Source organism: Papilio xuthus, unplaced genomic scaffold (assembly GCF_000836235.2).
Source record: "Papilio xuthus unplaced genomic scaffold, Pxut_1.1 DF826961.1, whole genome shotgun sequence".
Taxonomy (NCBI): Eukaryota; Metazoa; Arthropoda; class Insecta; order Lepidoptera; family Papilionidae; genus Papilio; species Papilio xuthus.
The window spans coordinates 208,658-230,960 of NW_013531688.1; the positions used below are offsets into that span (position 1 = coordinate 208,658).

The 22,303-nt window shown below is 39.8% G+C and overlaps 1 protein-coding gene across 5 annotated transcripts in view; it reads left to right on the forward strand.

The window, feature by feature from the left end:
• Nucleotides 1–22,303, forward strand: part of hth (Meis homeobox homothorax) — a 210,078-nt gene that overhangs the window by 2,095 nt on the left and 185,680 nt on the right. For all 5 annotated transcript variants that reach the window (XM_013315320.1, XM_013315323.1, XM_013315321.1 and 2 more), the window contains exons 2-4: nucleotides 2,131–2,272; nucleotides 17,566–17,616; nucleotides 21,454–21,504. In XM_013315320.1, the coding sequence (XP_013170774.1) occupies nucleotides 2,131–2,272; nucleotides 17,566–17,616; nucleotides 21,454–21,504 (244 nt within the window). The remainder of the gene's footprint in view (nucleotides 1–2,130; nucleotides 2,273–17,565; nucleotides 17,617–21,453; nucleotides 21,505–22,303) is intronic.

Consider the following 22,303-nt stretch of genomic DNA (forward strand, 5'->3'; position numbering starts at 1 on the left):
TGTCCTTTGATTATATTCTAGATATTTAATAACACAATAAAACTTAATAGCCTAGATCTGTGTTACATCAATAGAGATTAATAAGTTGAGGTGCGACGTTTAACGCGTTAAGTCGGTTTACGAGGATCACTGCTTATCAGATCAAAAGTTGTCAAGAAAGTTTCAGCTACTGTTTAGGGTGTGGCGCGACTGATAGCGTTCATATAGAAACAGTTTTTAATAGTTTATTTTTTTCAAGTAGAAGTTTACATTATAATATTAGTTAGTTTTGTCTAACTGTATGATGGGACAGTGGCTCATTATCAAAGCAGTCATTTAGCGTAACCGCTGAACTGCGAGGGTCTGCGGGCGGGCGGCGGTGTTAGTTCCCTTCTCATTGTTTAAAGGTTAATCGTTACTTTAATCGACTTATTCGCATCGTTTCTATTTTTTGTACTCTGTGGTTTTGCGTTATAGAAGTAATTGCAATTAATGCGTTATTTTCATCGTATTTATGTCTGTTCGCCCTCGGGCCGTTGTATCATCGGTTTTTATGCTTCTTATAATTGTATAATAAGGAAGCTTTTGATGCAAGTTATACATAATAAGTACTGTTTTCTTTGCTTCTGTTTTAAATGAAGGCATCGCAACTAAATGAATTGGGACAGCTGCGAATGTGGTCTTACTTCTTGCGGTGCAAACATCATTGTTCTGTTGTTATTGATTATAAATAATCAACTATTCTCATTTATTAGTTCAATTTCCAAGCAATCTTTCTCTTGTTTCCTATGACTGACCTTTATCCTTTTGTACATCTTCGTCTATCATTTTGAATTTTTGTCTTGACACAAAAAGTACTTTGTCTACTTTGTTATTTAAAAAAATATTATCGTAAAAATGTTCGGAAAGCTGTAGATAGATAAAATTGTTATTAATGTAGTAATATTATACGCTTGGAAAACATCCAACTGGCGATAATCCTTATAGGTTCTGGGAATTGTGTCTGACAATCTGAGAGAAGACGAAATCACGTCGTTGTGAAACCAAACACCTTGCAAGGATTTCGACTTTTGCTTTCTTAGAATTACATTGAAATGTTTTATTCTTCTGGATTTTTACCATAAACCTTATCAATCTGACTTCAATAGGTTAAACGATAACATAAATGCAGGCTTTTTGATTACATCTTCATTTGATAATCATCTATAATTTCGTCAAAACTTAAGTATATAATTGATATTGAAAACTCAAAATTTTTAAGATTATTGCTTATCATCTTCAAAGGCAAGATCCACCAATAAATGATCAATTCAAGCAGGTGGTAATCGATGAGTAATTGTTAGAAATGATTAGAGATCCCCCGCCGCTGTCAGTGTGACCCCACACCACGCCGCACAATAGCACTGATAAGATCAGCGTCACGTCGAGCCAATCTGCATGTAACGTGGCGGCGCACGCCAGCGCACACTTACAATCACTGCTTTTGTGTCTGACGAGTTTTTGTGACCGCAATACTCCTTTATGTGTCGTTACGTCGCCCGATCGCTTCACTGTTAATCGGCCACATGAGGTCAATGTCTAAACGCCACATATAAGCGTTTATTACAAATATCTGCGTCCACAATGAAGAGTGGCATCAGCTCCGTGTTTAATAAATGTATATTTTTACTGTTAATAAACTGCTGCTTTAACTTGTTGGCTTTTAACATTAACAGCGATGGTGGCGAGTGTTAATTCTTTTGATTGGTTCGTTTAACTCACATGTCATGTGTCCTCTCTGTAGAGGAACCAATAAGAAATGTTTATTTAAAAACTTTATTACTGTTATAGTATAAAAGCAATGAGGCTTCTTGACATTGATACTGACAAGTTATTTGGTTGACCACCACCAAACAATATTAGAATAGGACGTTTGAAAGAGTGTACAAAGTAAATAGCTGTTGGATTACTGCTGCTTTTCTGACAGTGGGTTTCTGAGACCAACATCTCTGCATAAAACATACCGTCATCCCTTATTATCATTGAGAAAACAGAGATTTTTGTCTAAGAAACTCACAGTTAGTTTATGCCTGCGATAACACAAGTTCACCTGTGTCGTAACGTGACGTGTATGGGGTACGTATATGTAACTCGTTATATTGATGTCCGCAGGCACCCCCTATTCCCGCTGTTGGCGCTGATCTTTGAGAAATGTGAGCTGGCGACGTGCACGCCACGCGACCCCGGTGTCGCAGGCGGCGACGTCTGCTCCTCAGAGTCCTTCAACGAGGACATCGCTGTCTTCAGCAAACAGGTAATAATCTCACTAATATATTGCTATATACATAATTCATTGGTATAATAGCTTAGAGTAAGACATTTCCATTAGTGCGACTAGCCAAGCGCTTCTGATTGCGCGACTCTGTATTTCTATTAGCAATGCATATCCATTTTTCCATATGGGTCTATGTTCGAATCCACAAGTCCAACTGTTACTAAGGAAAGTGCAATTAATATTGGCATAGTTGTTTACTTATTACTTTTAAATCTAAAACAAAGAATTAGTTACTAAATAGATGACTGCAAGAATCAAATATTCCATAATCTGATACGACAACAACGAATACAATAATTTCCTTTTACATTTATGTATACATTAATACAAACATTAACCTGCTTATCTGAAATTAAAAATAACATCGTAACGAATCGATCAACTTCGTTTGACTACAGGTTAATTCAATGCGAAGCGGTCGCACAAACGAAGGAATATGTTGCCAAAGTCGTGAACGTTTCACAAGCGTGCCGTTAGCGTGTCGTTAGCGTGTCGTAGTCGTGTCGCAAGCATGTCGTGAGCTCCGCCGGCAGGCGCGTAAACAATCAATAAGCTCACGCCCACCGGGCAATCCAATCCGCGAGATTTACTGTTGCTAATTATGCTTTATAGTTATTAAAGCATAACGCAGAAGGAATTGCTAACTATAATTTATGTTCGCCATTACAAGCGCGACACTCGCATTTGACATGCTGATACGATTCCATTGCAAATTCAAATACAAGTCAAAAATAACTAATTTTATCATTAGAAACAATTCCAACAACATGTCTTATTAAGTATTTCACATAAAAACTTTAATTATTTTAAATATTTCATTTATGGATATTGCCTTAAATAAAACTTTATATTACTGTTTGAGTTATAAACAGTAAGTAAGTATAATGATTTCTTTCATGTCTCAAACTGCTAAATGACATACATCAGTGCGGCGCGGTGCGGTGCGGTGCGGTGCGGTGCGGTGCGGTGGCGGGGGAAAGTGCTCGCAGCAGTGCATTTTACCAATATCTCTTTATGCGGCCTCGATAATAACACGACATCGGGAATCGACGCAGTAACACCTATCATTTGATCGACAAAAAACCTTATAAATGGAGTAATTTTGTGGCAATCCGAGTCCGTGCAGCGGGTAATCTGGACACAGAGCGACAGCCGCCTGCCATGTAATTTTCTTATAAAACTCTTTTACCGCAAAATATTTGTGGGTTTTCTCTTTTTTGTGACACAATAGGTCGAATAGGCGTTGACGTGTTGCGGTGCGGGGCAATTTAGAAAACAACGTCGGCCGTCCTCCTGCGGAGCGCACACATTAAATTGTCAAACATCAGTCGTATCAAGTCGGAAGCGAGCTGAGTTCAATGTTTACGTATTTTCACTTTCTGTTGTTATTGAGCAGAAAGCAGAGTCAATGCTGGCGATACGTTATCAGTCAAAGACTTCGTTGTGAGCTAATTATTGAAATTGAATCGTATTTATAGCTGCAATAACGCGGCGGATCACGACCCGCGGGTCGGCCGATAGCGCCGGATAGCGGCCGTCACTAGAAGTCATGGAACTGACCACTTGTTATAATTTATATGCTGTAACGTTGAGTCAGGTTTGTTTATTTGCGATCCGCGGCCGTTCGCAAGACAAATAAATCCCGTATCGCGCGCGGCCGCCAGCGCCACTACACAGCACAGACTGACAGCTAGTGATAGCGCATTAAAAATATCGTCGCGTCGATTGCGTTGTAAAATGTCACATACATCATCGTTTCACACATGTACTGAGCACCGAGCTAATCGATCGACACTTTTAATTACTTCAATAAAACGTTTATCGGCGGCTGCGGCGGCGGCTGCACGTGAGATCGCCACAAAAAGAGATAAAGATTCGAACCTCTCGCTCTGCAACGCTTTAATAAGCGACGTTCATAATTCATCCGCGCACCAAATAAATCATAAACGGTAAAGTGTTTATTTTCAACGTACTTAATATGTTATAAATTTATTTAAGTGGCATGCGGTGCGATTGTGAAGTGATTGATATAGCTTAGAGTCCGCGCCGCCGGCCCGCGTGGCGCTAGTGCGCGCCCCGGCCTAGCCAGCCGCCCGGCTCTGCTCGCCGAGTCTACTAACTAACTACATTAGACAGAATTAGCGTTTAACAATCGACACTAGATTTATTCTCTATCTGTTAGCTAAGTGTCTCAAGGCGGCACGCCACGCTAGGTGCAACACGTTTGGAATCGTTGCCAGTTAAAGCGCGCCGCGTTTTTTCTCGCTATCACGCCCGGCTACGTAATAATGTTGTTACGTTAGCGGCAGCAAAACTATAATTCCAATCAATTTTTAATGAAATAGTTTTTTTTCACGTGTCTCGTTACGACGCCAAGTGGACTATGTCAGTGTCGTCGGCATTCTTTAGCGTAATTGCGCGATTGCATTGCGCCGTCGCCGAACGTGCGACGAACCGACAATTTTACTTTGTTTATTGTTAGATAAACATTTATTTATTTGGCTAAGCTTGTAATATCTATTGCCTTGATTATAATAACATCTGACGAATGTGAATCCTTAATTAGTTTTATTACAAGGAAAAAGTCGATATAACTGTCGTTGTAATCGACTAGAGTATACGATATTTAATGGCGTGTCTTGTAATTAAATATAATTGCGAGAATTTTAATTGTCAGCCGCTGCCGCCGTCGCTGCCGGTGGGCGCACCGAGTCGCTCATTCATGACTGATGTGATGCATTCATGAATGACGCTTCTCCAATGTTACATCGCTCGCTTCTATGATTCCCTCACGCACTTTCACTAAGATTTATGCATTTATTTCTACTCATCACGTGATGACTATAATTAAACCTCAAAATTCTAATTTGCAGGTTAACTTTTACCTTTTAAGTCTGTCTCTGAACATTTAGTCGCGTGACTCGCAAGTGTCAAACAGTTGATTGTTCTCAACACTTCATAAGACAGCGCGGGAAAATATTTTTTTTTTACAAATGTCATTATTCTGCACACCTAGTTTTATCTGTGCAAGTAAATACTAATTGAATTCCTAGATATTTTTAACATTATCAATAACTTATATATCATAACTTGTGTCCATCCTCGGGTTAATTGTTGTTGTTTTATCAAGTTTGAATTCCATAGCGTCAAGTTTATAAAAATGTTAGTCGTTTATAGTGAAGGCACGCGGCTGGTGTGAGATAGGATCGGCTCGGGTGTCATCCCAGCATCTCGCCCCACTCTACAAGGATACCTAATTGCACCATCTCCTCTACTCACTTTTTATACATCCATTAAAATGTATATTTAAGTATACACCTGTCACATCTCAGAGTAATTCCTCATTTGTATGATAATTTTTAATTCATCGCGTTTACTTATATTTATGTATTCCTTTGAAATGAAGTATGGAAAATTCCGCTCGCTTGTATTACCGTAGCCGTTCGTGTGTAAACAATAATTCAATGATTTTAATGAGCTTTGTAATTACACGAGCCGAGTAGCGCCGGGAAAAAACTTAGTATCGGACGAACGGGAGGCTAGCGACCGAGAGAACATCTATTTGTGGACAGCTTGATTTAGAAACTCGCTCATACAAAATCATATAATAGGACACTCTCCATCGCTCTTCGTCCACACACTACATGATTCTCTAAGGCCCTGTTATGATTAACCCTAAAAAAATACTTGGATTCCACTTTCACACGTTGGATTATTTGTTCTATAGAATTACCGGTGGTTATACTAAAGTATTCTATTCAATTTGTATTCGTTCAATAGGACAAAAAGCAACGTCGCCGATGATACTGCCTGACTATAGAGTACACTGCTCTTTTGGACGACGCATCGCGTCGGTTCAGTCGTCGCTTGTCGCATTGTGCGCAATGTTTACATCTGTCCATGTTTCGTTTAACATCGATTGTGATGGGATTTGGACGGGCAATTTAACCTCTTTGTCGCCGTTGATCCAATTCGTAGTTTCGCGCGGAAATAAAATAAATAATATGAGTTTGTGTCGGCGAGGCGCGCGGGGGGGCAGGCAGCTGCGCGCGTCGGCCGCGCCAGAGCGGAACGCCGCTACGTACGTTTTTTGCGTCTCTCTCGCACGCAGCGCTCGCGGTTTTTTTTTCGCCAACGCATCGGCGATTTCGTTTTATCGTCCCCATCGAGTGGTTTTTGCCGTTCAGAATTCCTTACGCATCTTGTTTCGGGTTTGTTTGTGCACTAAATCGTCGTCCAGTAAAACTGCGCATTATAAATGTACTTTGAAGATATCCTCTTCATATGCATGCATAGTTGCATACATATCAATTATATAAATATTCTTTTCTTAAGTCAAAAATATCTAAACTGATTTATTTTTGTTTTCTCGCACAAGTGGGTATACTTTAAAATCCCTTAGGGCAGGCGGTTGTGTTTTTGCAAAGAGGACAGTCGATACCAGTCGCCAACCAGTCGCGGAGACGTTAAGTGGATGACATAAGTCTCTTTGGTTTATTTACAGAATCTCACCAAAATATGTATTATTTGTTTAGTAAATCTTAACGTTATCGATGGATCTTGATGGATTAGTTATCTGATATTAGTCACTACATCTCAATGTTTTTATGTGACTATAAAAAGGGAAAACCTGAAGCGTAGTTGAGATAACGAGGACATTTCTTACAAGTGTAGCAAAAGCACGTGGATTAGGTCAGTGTATCACCGTAAGATACGATAAAATATTTAAATAGTTGCGTCAAAACACAATTTTTCTGGTATACGTAACAAATGCCGCTAAAACAATAGGACGTGGGAGCATTTTTCCAACTTAAATATATGTACGTTATGTTCGTTGCTTGAGAAGTGAGGTCCTTCAACTTTTATCGTGCGTAAGTCTCGTTGTGAGCGCACTCGGTGGTCCGCCGCAAGCGCAGAGGGACACTTATCAAATGGCAACGTCAATAAAATGTTTGCCTTACTTTGCGTTACTCTGCCTTTAGGTCATTGACTGAAAAAAGTGCACGCCATTAAGCGAATTCGCTTATAAACTTTGTTCTGATTGAGGCCAGACCGCGCCGTGCGATAGCGTGAGCCGCTCAATTAGCTGACACGCTGCGACATGCCGCGCCGCGCTGCTCGCCTCGCCTTTTTGTCCGCCTTTACTCCGATCGACTAAACACAACGCCCTTTCATCGCTCCACTTGACGTACTCGACTTATACATCAATAGTTAACGTATTTTCTAAAATTATTAAAATTACAGGCCGCCCTCACAAGGTCAGTGAGCACGTTATTTAAATTCGAACAGCGCTGGCAGGCGCGGCGCGGCGCGGTGCGGCTCTGATGGCCTGAGGGCTCGAAATTTAAATACTCCAATCGTATCGTACTTTGATGCGATTGGTCAAAAATTTCAGTTATATTAGGGATAGATTAAATATTTTGAAATGATTTTAATTTAGACATAATACTATCGGACAACATTTTTAACTCGCATGTATCAAATTTAAAACGGTCATACTCGCGTTCCGATCGACACACAGTTTTTAATTGGCGCTTTTAATTATTACATATTTTTTTTTCCAAATTGAGGCGGGAGATAAATGCGCGTCTGTCCGTTTTTGGTGGACTCGGCGGCTGGCGGCTGGCGGCCGGCGCGGCGCAAAAAATGACGGGAGCGCGGCGCGGCCGCAGAACGCGCCCGACTTTTTGCCCTTGCGTCAGAAAACTCGCGATAAAAATGGACGCCAAATGAGTATTAATTCGCGCCGGTTAATAATGACATAAATACACTAGGTACGCGGCAAATACAGGCTGTTCGCCATCCGGGCCGCCGCACCGCCGCCGCCGCGCACCGCGCTAACGTTCAATCAAATCGTCAAACTCTGTTTACATCATTTTTAAACGTCTGGGAAACATTTGGTTCGTTTTAGCAGTTCTGTTATTATTTACGGTGGAGGCGATAACTCACATTTCTGCTGTTCCTAATGCAATTTGTTTAAATTGATTTGTATATAAATATAACCGCTGGAATGCAGACGAAAATACACACAGATATAACCCTACTTATATTAAAAGCTAGTAACACCCAAATTTAATTGAGTAACTATGTAATAAATCCTCTTTCATTCTCAGAATTTAAAGTCAGCTGCAAAATAAATCATCTAGCTATCTACATAATATCCTATTGATTTTTTTGATACTGAGATTTCTGGATCAGGTTGTATAGTGAACATTTAAAGCAGCAGGGGCCCGGCTGCATTCCCGACGACACGTCGCGTCTCTGCAGAACGCGCTGGCAGTGTCAGTCGGTCAATCGGTGCCAGTCAGTCGGTGTCCGCCTGCGGGTGTTGGCCACTCGGTGCCGGTCAGTCGGTGTCGGCATCGCAAGGCGCTGTTTGCTTTTTGTTTAGCGAGCGCTCGTCCGACGGTAATCAATTGGGAAATTGTTTAATAGGCCCTTTAATTCTTTAAGCGGCTCTTAACTCAACCGGTTCGTTTTGTTACAAACCAACAAACAAACTTTAACATAGTTGTATTCGTTTATTACACGTTTATGAAGCGGATAAATTGCAAAATGAATCATACCTTGAGTTCCCGCTAAGTTACAATACATTATTAAACTGGCAAATAATATATGAATTAATAACATACACATCTCTGTTATAAAAATCTTGGATTATCTAAATGTAAAAGTTTATTTAAATGAAACGAAAATATGTCATTGACGACATTTATAAATTAGGGATTATTTTTAATCGTCTGTCGGTCGCAGCGCAAATTCGCTTAAAGCCATTAAAAACCGCCATCGATCGTTTAAACCTACACGTATAAAAGTATGAGAAAATGAAAAAAAAAACGCGCATTATGTATTTGACAGGAGGGCAAGCTCTCTTGTACATACGTCCAGTACAAATTGACACTTCACCTCCCTCTCGAAAGCAAACAAAATAGAGTTACACGAACAACGGGCTGAGTTTCCACGGCTCAAGGTAAAGTGGTCGACGTAGACGTGGACCGGCGTAAGTTGACCCGTCGCGGAGACAACGCGGCTCGGCTGCGGAGGTCTATGAGTTTTTAAGGGTAAATATGGGTGGGAGAGCTCGTAGGGCGGCGGAGGGTGCGACCAGTCAGGAGCAGCTGACATGGATTAGAGGGTGTTTTTACCTACAGTCTGAGGGTAGTATATGTTTTGGTTAGGTAACAAAAGCTCGACGTCAATAGCAATGCTTAGATATTACTCGAGAATCCTATACATATCTTGTATACATTAATACCTAGGAAACCCTATATTATACATATATTCTAATAGAAAAACTTACAAACTAATATTCCACTCCATACATACTAAAAAAAGTTTAAAAAAATGAGACAGTGTACCTACCATCTTAGTAATGAACAACTTGGTGTTATTACAAAATATTAGGTAAATCTATATGTTCCAAAACATTCAACGCAAATGAAAAAGTATCGATAACAATATAGTGTTCATAAACCAAACTTATTTGACAGTATTTACAGAATTGACAGTTACGCGAAAAGTACAGTCAGCCCCCAACACGGGGGCGGGGGCGGGGGTGAGTCTGACACGACACGACTCGCAGACCAACGTTATTTGTAGCAGATCAATCAAGATTACGTCCAGTAATGCGCCTAACCCTTTGCCCGCCGTCACCCCCCGCACTCGCGCCCTGATTGTTTCATCAATGTGTCAATGATTGAGGGTTAATATGGGAATAACATGACCCCCAGTGTCGCCTCGCTGCCTTTCTACTTATAATCTTTGTTTTCTTCTCAATTACGAAGGGCATGAAAAATAAATTTAGTACATGAACATTAAGTTCCGTAATATAAAACTAAGTTACTTTTCTAATTATGATGGGTTCTGTATAAAAAAATGAATTTAACATAAATGCAGTAATATAATTTAACCTTACCAAAGTCAACGATCAATTGACGACAGATGATTTCGTTAATATGAAACGTTAACTCGCTAAAAGTTTGCATTAATGTGCAGGAACATACGCAGCCGCGGTCCCCCGACCCGACGGCGTTCATTTTCGACCCCCTTTAAAGCATTAGCTCTAAAAAATTGTATTAACAAAAGCCAAACACACATCCCTACCCGCAGATAACTTATTAAACATTGCGCCATTACACTTTAATTTCTGACCCGCTGGGAGCGGCAGGGCGGCGGGCGGCGGGCGGCGGGCGGCGGGCGGCGGGCGGCGGGTCGCGGCAGACCGGCGTTTGGAAATTAAAAAAAGGCAAAATAAGGGCGCCGAATGCGCTTACTTATTCATAGCGTACGCACTAGACGCGTTTATTTCTGCGCAGGCACACGCGCGCCATTGTACCGCTGCTCTGCCGCTATGGATTGGGGTGAGCGCGTTGCTCTTGCGTTCTTTAACATTTGTTTATCTTTTGTTTTTTTTCTTGTTTAAAACACTCATCGGCTTGTTTATTTTCAAATGGAGCGCGCGCGAGTGCTCTCGAGCTTCAGTAAACACGCACCGTTATGAATTTGTTGTTTGTTTGTTTGGTTGTCTGTTGGGCGGCCCCGCGGTGGCCATGGGAACGCCGCGCCAAGGGTTTACGGCGATTCAATTATTCATCACTTTAATATAGGATTCGGTGGCGAAGTGTTATTGTGGTGTTGTTGAAGTGTCTGCTCTAACACCTTCTCGTTAAGCGATAGTCGACTTGTATAATCATGACTTCTTTATGACAGATGACATACGGTGATTTTTGATCACAAGTTATTCCACAATTCCAAATAAAAATAGAAGACAAGTCACATACGCAACGCAACACATTACTGTAGAGATTTTGTAGGATTCTTAGACAAAAAAATTTAAAAAATTGTGTTCCGACAATAATTCATGCAGTATACAAAAGCTGCTTAAAAGCGGGCCAGTGAATGTATGTAGGTATTTTATTAAAACGTTCTCTATCGTCTCGATGTAAATGCTGTAAACAAAGTTTTTGCCGCGCTTATTTTTTCGGGCAGATGGAGGCTTAAGAAATTGTGCATTGAAAGCAGATTATGGAAAGATGTTATAATAAATAAACAGCTGTCGCATCATAAAGTATTAATCCGTGAATCAACGTAAGATGTATCATCGCACGATCGCGAAAAAAAAACACAAATCCATCGTTACACATTCATGGCTGCGCTGCTTTTTGTAGTGCTTTGTGCTCGTTGTATCGAAATTAAAAAAAAAAGCTCTTCATAATCCAAACAAATACAGATTATACAGAAATGTACAGACTATATTTTTGTAATTCAAACGTAGACAATGGTGTTGGTACAAAAAATATCCAATTTTTTTCAGGCACATATTCAAAGTTGTAGAATAGTTTTATTTACGTACTGCAAGTGATGAAGACGAAGAAATGATGTAAACAATATGTTTTGCTAGAGTAGATATTACACAGAAGCTAGCCAGTGGTCCGGAGTGAGTCATTACGCACCACCTTTATGGCAATTCCTAATTCCTCCTCGACCCTCTGATCGCGTTAATGGCCGAAAAACTGACCTTCTGCGTCGGAATGACCCCGAGGGACCGGTTAAATGGGTAACTAACGCGGTTATAGCTCGCAGTGTTGGAGTTTCCGATTTGTTTTGCTATACTACCAGTTGTTCCGGATGAATGGGACCAGAAACATTTATTATCTTGACTACAACTTATAGTTATGACAAAACAATCAATTTACTTTATGGCTTAGTGAGGACCATTATTACTTCGCACTGCACTTATAAAGAAAAAGATTATAACGATTTTAAACCGTCTAATGTCATAATGACATGGCCGCGAGCGGGAAAATTTTGACAGATCCGTCGTGTGATAAAATAAGAGGGCCCGATGTCGGAAGATTAGGGGTCTGGGACGACTGTCAGAACCGGATCACGCCTCCGTTCAATTAATAAATCAGGCCGAGGCCCGTTAGTGACAAAACTGGCATCGGTGTTACAGCTCACAAATCGTCGCGCCCGCCGCCATAAATCAGACAGGAATCTTCGCGAGATAAAAAAAGGAGCTAAGCAAATACCGAGACTCGGCGTCGTCTACCTGCCCTGTGCCCTCCTATCTTTTCAACTCCACTCGTATTAAAAATAAAATTTTCAAACTTCGGAGCAAAAAATGCATGAAAAACTATTCCTTATTAGATCCGTCTCCCTCTAACAAACAGAGGTTGTCCCGCTCCAACTTGGGTGAACGCACAAACGGACGGAGTGTTTAGATTTTTTTGGGCCGAGTAGAAAACTTTCTCACACCATGCGATTTTCAAGTTGACGTATGCGAATGATTTTTAATGCCTGCGTGTAAAATATTGCTGGCGAGATTTATTTGGGAATCTTTTTTTTTCAAGGATTGTGAACGTTTACTAAACAACTTGTTTACGATTCTTACTTATTGATGTTTCTTTAATTTTGTTATCGAAACGTATTTACATTGCTTACGTATTTGAGGCGGATCAGTTTAGCTCGCTAAAAGGTCCAATAAGTGGACTCTGATGTAATTGAGGTAGTCAGCGTCACTGGGAGTCAGAGCCAGACGCAGACAGTACTCTCGCGTAACACTAGCGGGTTAGAGAACCTAAGTCGCGAAGCTTTTTAACTAAATTCTTTTTCGGAATATTTCCAAATTGCTGTTATGAATAAGTCATATATTAACATATTTATGGTCTGAGCAAACAAAAGGCGAAGAGTCAGCTCGAGAACAAAACCGAGCAAAGGGTTTTATTGAGCCGGCTTTATGGGCGCAATATTCAGTAGGAGCAGTTCTGTTTGAGCGATATTTATGGCTGTTTTTGTGAACAGGCTGAGTGTTAGTACTCACAGGTGCGCGTAAACGGATTCCTTCATTACGCGCTTGTAAACTGGCCGCAGCACGTGACCTGCACTGAGAAGACACTATACATAATAATTATAAAGTACGCATCGGACCACCGACTACTTCAGAAGCCGTTCATCAGCTATCGATTCTTTAAAGTAAAAAACAAACGAAAAAAACTCCACCTGCCGGCCGGAGTATAAAAAACGTTATTAAATAGGAGGCGACCTAACTAAATTACAAAATTCAACCTTTACGCATTATGGAATAATTTACCATTGAATATTGCACGCGATTATAAATCGTACGACGAAGATGACAAGCGTCATAATCGCGGGACGCGACGTGATTTATTATAAGCGAGCAAGATCGATCGACGGCATCTTAGGTAGCGTCGCAGTGCTTTATTTTATCTCATAAATAGATTTTTTATAACAAATTACAGGGTACCACGTTTGGTAGCGATTTTGGAGCCGCGTGCGCTCCGCCGCGCACTGCCGCGTCGCATCGCGCTCTGCCGCAATTGCTATCTGAGCTCTAAACTGTGACAGATAGAGTTTAATTTTCATTAATACATTATAAATAAATCTATTGATTATGAATTTTGTTGGTTCCGTTCATATTTTTTACGATCAGGTAGCGAAGGCATCTCAGGACGAACGGTATTTTGGCACACGCGCTTACTAAATCGATAAAAAAAAACTCCAACAGTCGTCCACTGCTCCGTGTCCTGAGAAGTTTAGAGAAGACCACAAAAGGATTTAGAAAAAGGCATTTATTCAATTACAACGACAATGCAGTGTTTCGCCTGAAAGTGCACAAAGGGACGGATGATAAAAGCAGGTATACCTTTATGAATAGAGAGAACGACAATTGCTCTCGGACAAAGATTTTTAGGGCGAGTCAAAAGTTATGCCAGAGATGGTCGCTCGGTTTACGACCGCCTCGACACTGCGATAGTAACATCTGCTTTCTTTTCATTTATTGTGACATTAATGTATCTATAGAATTGTCCCTTACCAAGTAGAAATAATTAACAAAGCCAAGACGAGACGGTAATTACACGACATAGACAATAATGGAACTATAAAATATCTTTGTGTGAAGTGTTTTTTTCTCCAGAACTTACTCCACGGTCACTTCACTCTTTACCAATAAAAAATAATCCTTTTGGCAAACGTAAACATAGAAATTGTTCAAAGGATTTACATGTTACCTATTAATATAAATTATCAGAATATTGACACTAAAGTAATTCACATAGAAGAAGCTTCAATTTTCAAGTCTTATTTCAATAATTTTGTTTCTTTACTTGTCTTAACGATATCATTAGCCGTAGTATCTACCAGATTCATTTCTCTTAAATAGTAAATAACAACAAATAAAGCTGCATGGGGTCTATGACTTAAGTTTTAGAGCGTGTCCTCTCTACCCATTATTCAATCTATACAATTTCATCAATTAAAAATGGCTTCTGCCTCGTTTGCCGTACGATGGTTAGTTACAAACTCCACTATTACTTCCTAGTCTCGTTTAAAAATGAAAAGATGATTTAAAACTAATCTATGTCAGATAACTAGATGAAAAACTGCGTTTATCGTATGTTAGCCACAATGTGCTATTGGGGCAAACTCTCCAAAGTTATATATAATATATTTGAGCGCGTGGGAACAAAGTACTGAGCAGTTACATCGAAATTGGTGGTTACCAAGACGATATCGGTGGAACGTAGCTTATTAGCATTTAATTCGTGGTGTCCAAAAGTGGGGGCTCCGAAGTGGGGGCTCCATGGGTCGCTGGCCTCACAAACGAGGCACTTCCTCGCCCGCGGGCACGTTGGGGGCAGGGCGCGGGGAGGGACATGTGTTTATGTAACTTACAAACGCCATCATTGATCTATTATAAGACTGCGTGATTGTGTACATAGCCATTTGGTGATCACGTTTTTTATGTTATTTATCATGTACCCTTGCTTCTTTTGGTTTCATTATCGTGTAATCTATTAAAAATTACATTTTACAACTGGTGCTTTATTGTCTTTAGTTAAAAGTATTTCGAAGACTTAGAATTGGCAAATTGAATACCCATACAGTCCATACAAGCACAGCGCTACTGTCCTACTGTACTGGCGTAATTTAAACCAGACTGTATTCTCAAGTTGTTTCATATATTTTATAAATTTATACAGAATACTGAGTGGTATTCTGTTGTCTAAAGTAATCGGTTTTAAGGTCGCAAGTCGCGCTCCCTGGCTGCGGCCGCGAGGAAACATGGCGACGAATTTATAAAAACCTGTTACTTGTCGAATGGTTTTATTGCCCTCTAATACGAACCAAAGATGGTCTATAAATATTAGATACGTCTTCCGTATTTGCATATCTATTTTGTTCATTCATCAAACGTTTTTTTGAACACAAAGTAAAGCAACAGTCTTATTTTGCTGATAATAGTCTTAGTTTCATCTTTTTATATATGTAGAAATATAATTTGCTGGAATTATTACAAAATATAATAAGATTCAAAACATATAGCGTTAATTTTTAATTCTTCTTATAGTACATAATAAAGTAAAAATATGTTAAAATAAGAAGTAAGTTCTCAAATATATATTTATTAAAGTAGAAACTATCAAGGCTTGGTTAGAATCTATAAAGTAATCGAGTCATTAAAGTCTCAGAGATCTTAATCTACTCTTTACATTTAACTGTGAGGCATTCGTTAAAAGGCACGAGCCGGTGAATAAATTTACGTCTTATTGTAATGCGGTAAGGTGTTAATTTGATTAACGTTCTATTGCAGTTGGTGCAGCATTTGACAAGTTACAATGGCGAGTGGAACCGGTATTATCAACTTGTACGGCTTTACGCAAAACATGTCATTACACTTTTTTAATTAATGTAACAAAGTACGCAATAACCACTTTATGTAGATCCATACATTCACACAGATAAGCAAGGGATGAAGACATGTTTTTATTGGTTTATTGTTAGAAACCAGATCAGACAGTTAGACGCCTTGTGTATGCCCATGTAAATAAAAACTTGTCAACTTCTTCCTGTAATTTTAAATATAAAAAATAAACATGTAAAATAACCTAACTTGATTGTTTAGTTAAACTTTAACCTTTATTTCTATTTAGCAAAGAGTAATAATAAAACAACAGACACGTAACTACTAATCATTACAAGGATATTTGTAAGATTGTCTTGTCTATGAATAGATCGCAAATTGAATCCTATAATGAAACAGAAGCTTTAAACCTAAATGTTAACTGAGTTTAAATATCAAACAATGATATATTAAATCTCATCCTACAATTTAGAGACATCTTTACCTCTATTGTTTAAGTTTCATGTTCTCTGCGAGCTCAGTTCTTTTTCTGTCTTGTACAATAATAACTTAGACCAGTAACCCAGAGGGGTAAGCAGACACCACGGACCTCCACTTAGCGAGGTCCTGACACATCTATCACGTCTTCAGTTTCGTGGTCATAAATCATCAATATACGTTCCTAACCGTTTTATAATATTTTACAATAATAATGTTTGCCTGCTCTGCTCGTCACTCGTTTACAAAACTTTTCTATAAAAAACTATTCAAAGTTCAGATTACACTTTAAAACACCTTCTTATTTAGTTCAGCTGTCTTTGTCTATTCAACATTAAAACAAATTAGTTTTGATGTAGGCACATAGTCCTACCCTATTATTTTTTATTTATAATTATAAGGTTTGAAGTCTGATTAAAATCGTTATTAATTTGAAATTTATTTTTTAATACAACCTTTATTAACATCGAAGGCGTGATGTAGTCATGTGCAGCATACAAACTAGTCCCGGGTTCGTGCTTGGCGCGGCAGGTCGCTGGGCCGAGGTGGTAACTAATATCTATTAAAAACCCGGCCGCCTTGCATAAGGCTCGTGATGGTATCGCATTTCCGGTCAAACTAGGTTCAAATGTCGAAAAAACTTACTCTGTTGCCGGCAAAGACTATGGAATAAAGAAAAACAAACTTTAACTTTTAATTTTCTAAGGTTTATAAATACTTAGCAGCCTGTCTTATTATAGTAAAATCTTCAACAGTGCACGTGGTGGTGCTGTATGTTAACTTACTCTATGTACAGCGCGACAGTGCTGCCGCCTACGGCCGTATTCTGCTGCTCTACCACTGATTAACGCGACTACACTTTATGGATTACTAATTAATATATTTCTTACCACAATACTCTTATGTAATATTTATTTACCATTAAATGATATGGCTATATTTTTGACGTGAGTTTGTTGTCAGTGTTCGATATTTTAGTCTATGATATTTCATGACAAAAACAATGAAATGTCGCTGATTTGATTTATAAGAATCGCGAATATGCACACTGGGCAAATGTATTTTTTTTTTCAGAAATTGTTTTTGTCATATTTTTCACAATTTAATTGCAATATTTCTCTGTCCACAGATACGCCAAGAAAAACCTTATTACATAGCGGACCCCGAGGTCGACTCATTAGTAAGTATCCGACGATTTTATATCCCCTAAGATAAATAAAGTGGGTCCCAGTTTAATGCTCCATAAAATAGTTAACATTTTATACTTCACATCTCTGGTTAATTTACGATTTGATTAGCTCCGCTCCGGGGCGAGCAGGTAACGTTCCGGGAACGACAAAAATGAAGATTAAAAAATGTCCATAGTGTAGTGTCACTCATAAAGAGACGGAATCGCGCCGTCCCCCGCTGCTAGCGGCTAGCGGCTAGCGGCTAGCGGCAAGCAACTCGCGGGGAAAAAAAGCGAAATAATAAAAATAAGACGAGACGATGGCGGCCACCCACCGCCGCTATTCGACACGGGTACTTAACCGATTTTTAACAAATAAAATCTAAGGCATTACGAATCAGGCGCAGGCGGGGCGCGGGCGGTCGTGAGGCAATGCGCTCCGCTCTACCATAAAACGACATTGTTCTTGCTCATAGTACACGGAACTGTCTTTTAGTATCATCTTAAAGATTTCCTGGAAGGTCAGCTGTTTTGTATAGCATTCAAAAGACAACTTAGTCAAACCAATCTCAGTATTGTAGTTTCAAACATTGACAACTAGCATTGTTGTATTATTAACAAATAGCACGACGCGTTATCCGATACTAATAATAGTCAAAACAAACAAGGCAATAACGATAATTAACATAAATCAAAAGCGACGGCAACGAGGTAGGAACGGTAGCGGCCCGTGACGCCATAAACCAACCTCTTACCTGCCGCCTGGTGGCTGCCTGCGGGCCTGATAAGCCCAGCCTGCCTGCGTCACAGATAACAGACACACACAACATCCGGCCTCAGCAAACTTGTACACACATAAGTAAATTAAGTTGGTGTTTTTGTAGCAGCGACATGTGTTTGCGACTGTACCATGTGTGTCTACACCCTTACACTCTGTCACCAATAACACTGACGACATTTTACATTTTTTAATCATCGGAAATTAATCTGTTATCAATTCCACTAACTGCAGTCTTTTCAGACTGGTTGTGGTCATCAGATATCGGTGACTCGTTTCACGAGTCCGCCGCCACTCCTCCCTAATCCCTGCCTAATTGCAAGATTATTATTGTATTGAATAATCGATTTCTACAGAATTTGATACAATCTACTTTACAGCAATTACCTTATTCTTTGATGATCTGTACACAGCAATGGTAATCCACTCTTAATTTAATTCGTCTTCCCCATAATTAGTCTCACATGTTAGAGCGGGCGGACAGTCTTTAGAAATATTACTCATTATATCTTCAGCTGCTATTATGATTTCAATGGATCCTTTGAAAAGACACCTCGCGAGCAATTCCTTTGCATTATTGTGTTACAAATGATATGTCTGTCTAGTTGTGGGTAATTATAAAGTTTTGTGTGCAAATGTTAGATTGTTTCGGTACTTAAGTAACTTTGAAGTGTGGTTCGTGGTTGTTGTTTTTCTGTATTGAATGTTTGTGTTTAAGGACATTAGTAGAAAGGGCATGAATGAGCGTCATTATATTGTAACAAGGTCCGCGTGTTACGTCATTCCAACCTCAAGTGACCGTTGACAGCCACTAGGCTTGTTTGTTTGTCGTTTTGTTCGGTTACAATTAACTCGCTAAGGCAATAAACTTGTAACGCACTCAATTAGTTTAAATTCGATATGGTTATTTAAACTTTAAAGCCTTTAACTATTTGAAGTTTATGTAAAATATTTGATATTGATTACTTCTATTGTTATATTTTGTTTTTACTTTATGTAAATAGTTAAAACTCGACTGCACAGGAATGTGATACAAACGCACACACATTATTGTAGAAGCACACTTTTTGTAGTCACATCGTCGCGTCGCCTCCTACAAGTTATCAAATATCAACAAAGGAGAGTTTAAGTTTTTTAATGCATTAAACTAATATTGTAAGTTCGGCGCGGCCGCAGGATTTGTTACGGCGACTAGGGTGACTATACAGTTATCAGGATTAAGTCCGAATTAAATTTTCGTAAAACCTAAAACGCACATATTTTCATCTCTATATTAAAATGCTGGGAATTAAAAACAAAACATTAGTTTCTTATCATTGAATTATCTAGTCATTTTATCTATTGATTTTTGATGAAGATTGTCTCACTATTAGTTTACTTGGTTATAAATTCTCTCTTACATATTAACTTTCTTATAAAATATTGATCATTTTTTCTAGTATTTTTCTTTGAACATTCTAACGTGATATTTGTAGTATCCTTGAAAGTAGACTTTATGTTCACCCTATTTTGGTATCGCGTTGGTTAGCAGGCTATTTGAACTTGTCACATCTGTGTTTGTAATGTCAGCTGAGCCCGCACAGACATACAGACATACGAACAGACAGACTCCCGGCTCCAAAGCAAACAAGCTCCCACCTACTAGTAACATTTGTGTTAATATATTTATATCAATATTAATTTTATACGAGCTCTTTATGATTTCATCTTTTATTATTCGAATTACTACAAATAGATTCTACTATATTTAGGACCTAAGTTTTGAGGTTAAGTACTTTTGATACGAAAATATGAAGTGTGAATTAAAAGTTAGCAACATAAAAAAAACATATGAAAAGAATTAGTAAAAAAATATGAGTAATTTAATTTAGATCCAACAATTATTAAAAGATCATTAAGCCGTAGTAAATCATCTTGTATTATTTAAATGTAGAGATTTTACAAGAAAACCGTTGAATCACTTTAACGTGAGGTCAAGGGCTCTTTTGAGCGTGTCATTTATGTTGTCACACAGTGTACAAACGACGGTAGCTTGTTTAAGTTGCACGGGGTCTTAAACTGAACAAATAGAGGCCGCGTGGCCGTCAGCGGAGCCCCGCGCTGCGCCCCGCACGCCTCGGGCAAACACGCGGCTATCTGGCAGCGCCCGCGCCCTGCCTGCGCAAATACACGGGGGTGGCTGCGGGCACATTCCTTTAATTGATATTGCACCCAGCTCTTTACATTCATGGCGCCCTGGTATATAATTTTATTAAATTTCATACAAATGTTAGGAACACTTTAATTTAGGCTAGCTTACATCTTTAACATTTTACATCATTTATTGGTGAAAATATGTATTTAAAATGCATCTGCTTTTTAAATAACGAATTTAAAATCGCAATGAGGTCGCTGAAGGCACCGCAGCGGCTGGCCGGGCGGCGCGGGCGCGGTGCGGTGAGGGCTACGCGGCCGGCAATCAGAAACAAATCAAGGAGCTATTAAAACGGCATTAAGTTCCAACATTTAGATATGTATCGATTAAAAAAGTCGCTGAACATTCTTAAAAGTAAATCGAATGCAAAACTGAAATACAGCGGACTGGCGTAGCAACAGCATTTTATGACACACATTTACTGTAGGACTAATTTTAAAAGTAAACAATAAGGTTCTTAAGACCAAAATTAATTATTAGTACAGCGTTGTTTAGTTCAATATAAGCGATACATGTAACAATGGAGGCTGCACATCTCTACAGCAGTGAGATACGCTTTGTGCGCATTGTAGCGGGCAGTTTGTGCACCTCGCAGCCCTCTGCAGGCCGGGGACAATCGCTCGCTAAGCTATTGCTCTTTTGAATCAGCCCGATTAGACTTGTTTTGAATAGGTCAACTAAATTGCCTGCTACTAACCGATATTGATTTTCAATTTAAAATCAAAGTAATATAAATTGTAAGCAGTAAATATCTTTTAGACGAAAATGAGGGACAAAACAGTTATTTTGAGTTAATTCGATGAAATTCTGAGATCACAATGATATTTTTGATGTGCTTAACTACACTTACTTGACTGACAATTGTGTTTGTTTTCAGATGGTGCAAGCGATACAAGTACTACGGTTTCATCTATTAGAATTAGAAAAAGTAAGTAAATTCATTGTTTATAATAATGGGAATACATTGAGAGTCGGCGCGGGTTTGCGGAACCGGTCTCCGTCGTATTTGCCGCTATAATATCGTTGCGATCATCCGAGCGGCGGACTCGGGCCGGGATGTCGGGAGCGCGGCGCACGCGCTCACGGGACGACACGCAGCGGCCGCGGAAACCGAGCTGGCAGTCAGCTGTGCTGGACGAAACAATACGGCGCCGAGAGCTGCCGGCTCGCAGCTGGCGGGGCACTGCGCCGGACCGGTCCTGCTGCTTGCTTTCGCCGAATTCCTCCAGTCATCGATAGTTAACGGTACCGCCGCGGGTCCCCTTGCTGTCCGACCCCGTCCCTGCCCTCGCCCCGGCGACCTGCAACCATTCGCGTCATGTTAATTAGAAAGAATAAAAATTCAAATCTCAGTCCACATACGCATGGCGGCCGATGAATTCCACTTGTCAATATTATGGTCACGTTTCGACGAAACTAGTTCCACTAACGTCTGTATCGAAACGAACGATCTCGAGAAACGAGATCCGCGGCTCTCGGCGGCTCGCGGCCGGCGGCTGGCGGCGGGCGCAACGGATTCCATAAAATATCCGGCGCCATTGATCTACTGCGTGCGAGGGGCCGGCGGATTCGTTAAAAACCGTACGCGCGTCCACACAAAAAGTCTCCGTAACGAGATAACCGGTAACGCGACACCGCACTACGAATCGCCGCCGCTGACGATAAAGGCAGGTTCAAAAAGAAAAACAATATCACGCGTTCCGAATTTACAAATATCCGGACGCGAG